Source organism: Arachis ipaensis, chromosome B8 (genome assembly GCF_059453495.1).
Source record: "Arachis ipaensis isolate K30076 ecotype BB chromosome B8, ASM5945349v1, whole genome shotgun sequence".
NCBI classification, from domain to species: Eukaryota; Viridiplantae; Streptophyta; class Magnoliopsida; order Fabales; family Fabaceae; genus Arachis; species Arachis ipaensis.
In genome coordinates this window covers 138818399-138828460 of record NC_142443.1, presented here as the reverse complement: position 1 = coordinate 138828460, position 10062 = coordinate 138818399, and the positions used below count along the sequence as shown (strand labels likewise).

The window sequence follows — 10062 nt, the reverse complement described above, 5'->3', positions numbered from 1 at the left end:
ACTAAACCGCATGCAGAACCTCTAAAATAAACCACTTGAAATTTCACTAGGATAAATCGCTAACTTAAACCGCCACTAAAACTGCATGCAAAACCACTAACTCAGATAAACCGCTAGCACAAATTTTTCTATCTATTAACCTCGTCGTTGATGACCTCGACTATATGAGCAACTCCATCCAACCGATATAGCCTTTCCGGATCGTCCCCCATCGGTTGAGTATTCTGTTCGAGTCTTTGTCGGCTCGAATCTGGGTCGTTTTCTCTGGGATTTGGTGGGGTATGAGAATGAAAAAGTGATTCGAATAAGGCTGATTCGAACTCCTTATATAGCCGAAATCTATGTAATTCGAACCAACCCCGTTCGAATTACTATTTGAGGGAAATTTTGAGTAATTCGAACCAACTAGGTTCGAATTATGCTCCTTGATTGTTCGAACCATGTAGATTCGAATTATATAAATCACGTGTTCCTTCATAATTCGAGTTAGACTGGTTCGGATTATGTGTTAATGTAGTTCGAATCCAACTAGTTCGAATTACATAGTAATGTGCTTTGGTTGATTCGTGAAGCGATTTTCATTTTGGCTGATTCATGTAATTTGCTTCCTCCATTGGCTTATTTGTGTTTTTTGCCCAAAGTTTTATTAGTGTTTTTGTATAAATATAAGCTCTGTGTAAACATTAATCAAATGCTAGTTCAAATTGATCCAAAATTATTGGACTTATTGCTTAAAAAGAGTTTTCCAATATTTTTAATATATTTATTAAAAAAATTAAAAACTTTTAAGTTAAAATAATTTTAAGAATGGTATTCATCAAAATCTTACAATAAAGATGCAACTTGATTTTTGTCAATTATCACAATATACAATGCAATTGCTTAGCAATAAAAAAAATATTTTGATTCCAACTTTGTTTGTGTGAGACAACACAGATCTTTCATCGTCTTTTTCATTAATTAGTAACAGAAAATGTCTAGCTAGCACGTCTCTAACTAATTTAGTTGTCGCTCGTGAAAATGGGTACGGATGTGGTATTTACTCATAATCTTAATTTAATTACGGATAGACTGCTTTGGTTTGTTTGTTCCATAATTTGCATGGTTCGGTAAATTAGCTTGGATGTAATGAAAAAAAAAAAAAAAGCAATTTGGATTGGAAGAAAAACAAGCGAGTGTAGGTGAAGAGTGACAGAGAGTGGTGACCACATGGTACATTAGAAAGAAAGGGTTCATATAGCAATTACAATTAGCATGGTGATGATGTTGATGATGAATTGATGATGAAGGAGCGAGAGAAGAGGAAAAAATGGTTGGTAGCCTTTAGTCTCACAGCTTTGATTGGGTCCCTCACACATTCAATGCTCTTCTTTTCTTTCTGAACCCATTTTCCCAATTTCACCCTAATTCTCCCAATTTTTTTTTCTCTCTCTCGTTCATTCATTCGTTGTCCTTCAAACCTCTGATTCATTCATTCACTTCTCTTGTCCCATCTTAATCAACATAGCTCCTGATATCTCACTCACTCTCTCTCACTCGCACTCTTTTTAATTCTCTTCCATTCGTTTTGTGATTTCTCAAACAATGGATATAGAAGGCTCAGGTGAACCTGCACCTGCACCTTCACCGCACCGTGTTCTTCTCATTTCCGCTGGTGCCAGCCACACCGTTGCTCTTCTCTGTAAGATCACTTCATTCCCTTCTGTTTCTTAACAATCTTTCTTTTGGGTACTGAGAAATGTATCTTTGGTGAAAAAACTTGACACCCCTTAACGTAGTAGCAACTAGCAAGGGTAATGATATGTACAAAGGAAGAGGTTGATATAATTAATGTTTTGAAATTAGTAATATTTCCTATTTAAGTAAGAGACTTATGGAGTGATTAATTAATTAAGAGGGAAAATCATTTCTTGTAAAGCACATGATTTTAGAATCATTCTTAAACATCCTTCAAAGACTGAAAGAAGTTAAAAAATAATAAAAAAGTAATCAGTTCTTTCCTAATTTAATCTCATAAAATATTGAAAAAAGTACTTGAGACCCCATTAATATGGCAAATGTTTTTTAACGCCACTCTTCTCTGCCCTTTTGTTAAATTGTCTTTTTTTTTTTTTTTTTTGGTGTGTTGGGGTTGGTTGATTGATTCTGATCTGATGTTGCTGTTGACCATTTTTTTTTTAAATATAATTTACTTTTTTTTCCCCCATAGCTGAGAATGTTGTTTGCTCTTGGGGAAGAGGAGAGGATGGGCAATTAGGACATGGTGACTCTGAGGATAGGCTTTTGCCTACACAGCTCAGTGCATTGGATGGCCAAGAAATAACCTCTATTATATGTGGAGCTGATCATACTATTGCATATTCAAAGTCTCAAGGGGAAGTGTATAGTTGGGGATGGTTTGTTCTAAATCTCTAAGCTTTTATTTATTTATTTATTTTTGTTGAAAGTTAACTCCCCCCCCCAAAAAAAATGTTTTTTTGGTATATTTGACACTCTTGTACTTGCCAATTTGAAATGGGACCGAACAAGTTTATCTGTATACTGATGTAGTGTTAAATTTGGGTTCAATTAGGTGATTTGATGGTACTTATCATTAGCCATTATAGGAGCTTCAGTTCATTACAAAAGGTGTTTCAGGAAAAAAGATATAGAGACACTGAATAGAGTCAGTAAAGATAATTTGCGTTTTTATTCATTTCTCCACTGTCTAATTCTTGAGTGGGTGGAAATGGGTAAGATTTTGTCAAAAGACTAACATTTATATGTCCTCTTCTCCAAACAAGTTTCTATCTTTCAATGTCTTATTTTTGTTCTAAGACAATTACCACGCACGAGTTTTGTTGCTTGAAAACTTTCTATATTACATCTAGACACTTAGTTCTAACTAATATGTCGGGGTTTTTGGAGAGGGGGATATCAGGATTAACTATCAGTGTTCTTTCTTGGCTATATCTCAGCTCTCATCCTTATCTATCTAGATGTTTAGGACTAGCATTTGTCATTTTCTTGGTCTTCTTATTAATGAACACTTTTTCTATTGTACGTATGAATGGCAAGTCCAGGTTTGATTTATGTGGCAGTAGATACTGGACGTCTTATGTTGGATTGTGTGTAACTAATCATGTGGATTTTCGATCGCCATGCCTTTCCTGAAACATCTTCATTCACATATAAAAAAGTGATTTAAGTTCTGTTTTTTCAGGGGTGACTTTGGAAGGTTAGGTCATGGTAATTCCAGTGACTTGTTTATTCCTCATCCGATTACAGCATTACGAGGTCACAAGATAAAGCAAATTGCTTGTGGCGATAGCCATTGTTTGGCAGTTACTATGGAAGGGGAGGTGCAGAGGTTTGTAGTTCCTAAGCATTCACTATTCTGACTTTTCTAAACTTCCTCTTACTAATTACTGTTCTTGCATCGTTAAAGATTGAGATGCTAAATTGACTTAATATTATAGAAAGTAGAAACTGATAATGTAATCTTGGAGATTTGTAAACTAAACTAATTCTTGGACCTGATATTTTAATGTCAATATTTCATCTCTTCTCTGTTTGTCAAAAGAAGAGTTGAAGTGGATCTTTGACACTGGAAGGGAAGGAGATTGTTTTGATTTAGCTCACTTGTCTTCGCTGGACATTATCTTATAATGATTTTGTTAAAAAGACTCAATACTCCATTTTTTTAATTAGTTTTACTACCTTGGCCATTGTTCTTGTGTCTAGTTTTCTTTCAACACTCTTACAACCTAAACTTCAATTTGCAATGGACACTCAATTTTAAAGGTATCAATGGATATAGAAATTGTTATTGCTTTATTATTATTAAAAAAATAAAGAGTAAATGGTCAAATTTGTCCCTGAAAGATCACTACTTCTCTAAATTGGTCCCCGAAAGATTTTTTTAATCAAATTCGTCCTTCAAAGATTTTAAGATTGTCACATTAGTTCTTCCGTTGCTAACAGCGTCAAAATTTGCGGATATGGCATGTTAAGTGGCACCACACTGACCACAGCACACACTTGGTAGTCCTAATTGGCGGCTAACATGATAAGTTTATGCAATTAGATCAAATCAACCCCAAATTGAGGGGGACTTTAAGGCATTGAAATCTCTCAATTTGGATTGATTTGATTTAGTTTCATAAATTTAGCAGCCAATTAGAACTGTCAGGTGTGTATTATGGTGTCATTTAACGTATTATATCAGTAAACTTTGTTGCCATGAGCAGCAGAAGTGATGGAAGGACTAATGTGACCAACTTAAAATCTTTCAAGGACAAATTTGCTTAAATTTTTTTTATGATCAATTTGAAGAATGGGTGATCTTTCAAGGACAAAATTGACGCTTTACTCAAAAATAAATAATGGAAGAGAAGGGGAGCCTTGGAGAAACGGTTGAATTGTTCTGTGTGACTTCAAGGTTATAGATTCAAGTCGTAGAATCAGCCACTGATGCATGTATCAGGTTAGGCTATTTGCATCATATTCTTTGAGCACGGCCCTTCTCCGGACCCTGCATAATGCTGGATGCATTGCATCGGGCTGCCTCCTTTTTTTTATTACCGTAAGGGTCAAGGGGCCCTTCATTTATTGTTTGTAAACATACTCCTTGATGGAAGTGTTACTCCTGTATGTTAGTTGTTTCATTTGAAATTCATCTGAATTTGTCCTTTGTACATTTTCTCCTCTATTTCTTCTCATTGAAGTTGGGGACGGAATCAAAATGGTCAACTTGGACTTGGCACCACAGAAGACTCTCTTGTGCCACAAAAGATTCAAACATTTCAGGTATTCTTTTAGCATTCATCAAAGTTTTCTATGATAAATAATACTCGATTGAATCTGAATACAGGATGAAAGTTACTTTTACCATTTACATTATCAATCTCAACAATTTTTAGGACAAAAATCCATTCCCCTCTCCTCTGTCCTTATTTAGTAGTGAAAGAAAGTGAGTATATTACATACCTTATTTGATCTACATTAAATGTTATATTTGAAATTCTCTCTCACCTGTGTAATATTCTCTCTTATTTTAACACTGATAAAAAAATTACAAAATTACCTAGTATGGTGTGTCCATGTAGATTTAGAAGAAAAAAGAGGTGGGTTTTGTCTAAAATAAAATGCAGAGTTTGGCAATAGCATATGATGGATTCAATAATTTAGCTTGGTAGTTGAGCTCTTTCAATTTCATTTACTTTCAATTTGCTATGAAAGAAAAGAAGATAGATTTCATTGATCAATCCTCATTGGTATTGACCTTCACATAACTGGTAAATATATTATTCCATTATTCCATTAATTGGACACTGAACATAAAATCATAGTATGTATCAAAATAATTATTACATTAATTATTCATGCACTCGTAATATTTTATTGTTGTAGGGAGTACCTATCAAAATGGTTGCTGCTGGGGCAGAACATAGTGTAGCCATTACTGAAGATGGAGAACTATATGGTTGGGGTTGGGGCCGATACGGAAATTTGGGATTGGGGGACAGAAATGATCGCCTGATCCCTGAAAAAGTTTCTGATGCTGATGTAAGTCTCAAACTGTTTTCTTCTTACCTTTACAGATTAGACAGTGATTATATCAGTTGAATTTGAAAGACATGCAACCTCTTTGTTGCCTGATTTACTAGAAAGTTTGATTTTCTTGTTACATTAAGTCTTTAACTAGCCAGTGCCCCTTGGGCATTAGTTAAGGATTTAAAAGAAGGGTTATCTTGGAGATTTAAAATATTTGAACTTTTAATGCATTGAATAAAGTATAAGCTTGAAAGTTTACTCCTTTTGGTATCTTTAACTTGCCCCCTAAGCAAAACACTTACTTTAATGGAAGCCATTTCAAGGTATTATTAACTTCTGATTTCTGTGTGTCATAACTGTCAACATCCATACACTTCATTAATATATTTTAAGTCATTGTTGTGCATGCATACTAATGATGAGATATTTTCTCTATCATGGCCTCTGTTGCCGGATGCTTGCTTGTTTAAAGTTGCAATCCGAAAAGATGATCATGGTTGCTTGCGGCTGGCGGCATACTATATGTGTTGCATCCTCTGGTGGATTATACACATACGGGTGGAGCAAATATGGCCAGCTTGGACATGGAGACAATGAGGATCATCTTGTGCCTCACAAGCTTCAATCCATGAGTGACATGACAATTTATCAGGTGGTCCTTCAATTTTATGCTGAGTTTATATCTCTATGATAAGGTCTATGCATCAGATTTTCAGCTTTTTCACCTATCCACATGCAAATTGAAGTTAAAGTTTGGATCTTTCTGATCTGGGGACCATTTAAGTTTGCATCTTTGTGAAGATTCTCATCTGTCTGCTTCTGTTGACTTTTAATTTTAACATGATGCATGCCAACAACATTAAGCAAACCAACACCGATTCGCAGGGGCGGAGCTAGATAAAATATTAGAGGGGGGTCAAAAATATTTATACAATAAACTAAGACTAAAATAAAATTTTAGAGGGGGCTAAACTGAAATTTACATATAATTTACATGTAAAAAATTAAAATTAGGGGGGGCCATCGCCCCCCTTTCCTACCACCTGGCTCCGCCCCTGCCGATTCGGGTGCTGCATCTATGACTCAATGCCAATTTAGGTCACCAAAGAGTGGCATTTTGACTATTGTTGAATTTCTCCCTGAACTTTGCTTTGACTTCTTTCAGGTTTCAGGTGGTTGGAGGCATAGCATGGCACTCACCTGTAGTGGAATACTTTACGGATGGGGATGGAATAAGGTTTGTATAATATCAACATGAAATACATGTTGACTTGTGAGCACAACAGATGATAACAATCTGATTGATAAAGAATGCACATGAACTTGTGCCGAGAACTAAATATGCATTAGTTTTCAAAGAAATGATTTAATGCAAGACTTCTATTCATTATCGATACCATTACAAGTTGTTCATTCTATGCCGCTTGTTTGGAAAACTTTTACCTATTTCTCTATCAATGGCAGTTTGGACAAGTTGGAGTTGGGGATAATGCTGATCGCTGCTCTCCTGTGCAAGTGAAGTTCCCCGAAGATCAGGTAATTTGAAAGTGCAACACAATGACTTTTTGTGTGCGTGTGGAACTTTTTGACTATATCCAACTATTCTTCAAAGGATGATCAATGTTAATTTACTCTTCGTTCTGCATGTGTTTATTTGATTTGACAGAAAGTAATTCAGATCTCATGTGGGTGGAGACACACAATTGCTGTTACTGAAAGACAAAACGTATATTCTTGGGGACGAGGCACAAATGGCCAACTTGGTCACGGGGAAACCGTAGACCGGTAATTGCATGTTTCATCCTGAATAAATTTCGTTCAGACTGTTAAGGAGACATTCACTTTTATGTTATTGATTTATCTCTTTAAGTAATGGCTGAATCTAGTTATTAGTCTTTGGTTCATCATTCAATTTTTGGTACATGCAGGAATTCTCCGAAGATTATTGAAGCATTGAGTGTTGAGGGATCTTCTGGGCAGAATATTGCATCCTCGAATACTGATCCACTATCAGGTGCTTTATTCTGTGTATCAGTGATATTCTCCTTTGTTTTCATGCTGGTGTTGATATTATGCAATTCAATAGAGTAACTTAGAATAGTCTATTTAAGTTTTGTTCTTTTTCTATTTTGTTTATACTTTCGGCATCATGGCTGATGGTTTACGTTTTCGTGTTTCCCACAAACAGGGAAACATTTTGCCTCGCTATCCGAGAGATATGCGGTTGTTCCCGATGAAAATGTAAGTATATTTGCTATGGCAATAACCACATGATTTGTTAATACTTCATTGAAGGACCAAAGGTTGACTCAAAATATGTTTGGAAATACTTTAAATTTTTCTTTATAGACTAAAGAATCTAGAAATTATTAAATGAAAATATAAAAAAAATGTTTCGTCATGTGAGAACTGTCTGTGTTCTAAGAAGTTTAGGGTCTGTTTGGTTTATGCTTTTATTTTCTGTTTGGTATAGTGTTTACTGTGTCACTTTTCTTCATGAAAATTTGAAAATAGAAAAGGTTGAAAATGAAAACAAAGCTTTTTTAAAACGAAATAGACCCTTAGGCTGCGTTTGTTTCTGAGAACAAGACAAGACAAGATACGGAGAACAAGACATAATGAACAGAGATACAAAATTTTGTGTTCTTGTATTCTGTTTGGTGATAAATTAGAACAAATTATGAAAATTTAATTTATTCTTATTTTTTTCATTCAAAAATTTGAGAAGAAAAATATAATTATAAAAAATTAAGAAGAATAATGAAAGAAAAAATGAAAAACAAGTTGTCCCTTGTTAGTGTTTTTATGTCCTTCCTGTCAGGATGGTCACAAAATACACTAATTCAGTGTCGTCCATGTCTCATCTGTCAAATACTATTTTGTATCTCTGTGTCTCTGTTTCAGTGTCCTGTCCTGTAAACAAACGCAACCTTAGGGTTGAGAATATAAGAGGTATGCATTTCATGCAAAGATTGCAAATGCTGATTAGTTTTGTTGGCTTATATGATTTGGCAGGTCTCAGGACAAACCTCTGGCTTAGTCAGGGGGGATAGGCTCGACATGAGTGTTCCGGAAAGCGATGTCAAACGGATCCGAGTTTGACATAACAAATTTGCATTATGCAACAATGATGCTTCCTCTTGGTGTCGTTTTGCCTCATCAAACCATAAGAGTCAATTAGCTTCTGCCGCCATCACAACCGAGACCACCACCGCTACGACCACTACTACTGGTAGTATAGTAACTTAGCTTTCAGCATCATGATTGTAAGATGTAAATTATTTTTTTCTGTTATGAAGAATGTTACATGTTCTTCCCCTCTTCTCTCTATATATTATCATTGTTATTATTATTTTTGACAGGGTTTTCTCTATATATTATTATCAATTAGCTAGGATGCACTTTAATGATCCTAGTTTGGAAATCTTATTTCATGGTGTTTTGTGGTGCTGAGCCTTTGCTTATTATTTTATTAACAAAAATACTCTCATTATTTTATTATATTCAATTTAATTTCAGTTAAATTTTGAATGAATTTTTAACTTTTAAACTTATAAGGAGAAGGAAGAAAACAATACTTTAGCAGAGAAACTAGCAAGTTGAGAAGATGAAGACATCCAAGTAGTTGTTGACTGAGTTTGTGACTTCTTCAAAGTTAGGTATTCTATTAAGGGAAAAAAAAATTAATGAATTTGGTTTGTGACCTGACCTAGTAAAATGGTTACAAAAATATATTATGCTTCAAGATTAATTTTTCAATAAAATTTTAAAATTAATTTGAATAAGGTTTGGTCCAAGAGACAAGACCAATATGCTCTGAGGAAATATTTAATCCATTCATCAATGTTGTTCGCCTCTTCCTTTTTGTATTGTTTATTATTTTTAATAAATTTGATTCTTAATATAAATTTAAATTACGTGCAATTACTATAATTTTAATTTTTATGTGACTTTCGCTTATTTATTTGGATATTGAATTGCTAATGATTATCTTACCTAATTATTATGCGAGAATATTCAATGCTAAACTTAGGCAACATATATACCCTTTATATTCTTTTTCTTCTTATCAACTAAAATTTTCGGTATTTTTTTTTTTTTTTTGAAAATTTCTTCTAAGAACAAAAAATATATTTAGCTTTAAGACAAGGAATTTAATTTTTTTAACCAAGAAGGGATTTACCTACTGTAATTGATCAGAGGATAAATCAAAATTATTAATTCTTAGAATTCTAAACAATAAGTATTGAGGTTTCGTTGAATATTATTTATAGAGGATTTATGAATGCCCTTTCAATAAGGGAATATAGAATGCATTTAAAGCAAGAATGTATGGAGCAAAGATTTCATTTTTACCATTCAGTTTCTTTTGATCCAATTTAATTTTTTAAATTTAATATTGTGTATAAATAGGTTGTCTCATATGTCATTTTTAGCATTATTCACTACCAAAACGAAAACGAAAACAATATCATTTTTATGAATCTAGTATAACACTCGTCAATCTAAATTAAAAGTTCGTTAATA

The 10062-nt window shown here is 33.9% G+C and overlaps 1 protein-coding gene across 1 annotated transcript; it reads left to right on the top strand.

The window, feature by feature from the left end:
* The first annotated feature begins 952 nt into the window (after nucleotides 1-952).
* Nucleotides 953-8964, top strand: LOC107612566 (ultraviolet-B receptor UVR8). Its single transcript, XM_016314248.3, has 12 exons — nucleotides 953-1681; nucleotides 2210-2396; nucleotides 3203-3349; nucleotides 4707-4788; nucleotides 5392-5547; nucleotides 6008-6187; nucleotides 6701-6772; nucleotides 7000-7071; nucleotides 7202-7320; nucleotides 7464-7549; nucleotides 7724-7776; nucleotides 8551-8964. Exons 1-12 carry the CDS (start codon nucleotides 1585-1587, stop codon nucleotides 8635-8637), a joined length of 1338 nt encoding a protein of 445 aa, XP_016169734.1. The 5' UTR covers nucleotides 953-1584; the 3' UTR covers nucleotides 8638-8964.
* The last annotated feature ends 1098 nt before the right edge of the window (nucleotides 8965-10062 follow it).

Excerpts from the sequence above, each read along its gene's own strand:
- LOC107612566 (XM_016314248.3), top strand. The coding sequence starts at position 1,585 with ATGGATATAGAAGGCTCAGGTGAACCTGCACCTGCACCTTCACCGCAC. Across the intron at positions 6,188-6,700 it reads GTGACATGACAATTTATCAG|GTTTCAGGTGGTTGGAGGCA; the intron begins GTGGTCCTTCAA and ends GACTTCTTTCAG. Across the intron at positions 6,773-6,999 it reads ACGGATGGGGATGGAATAAG|TTTGGACAAGTTGGAGTTGG; the intron begins GTTTGTATAATA and ends TATCAATGGCAG.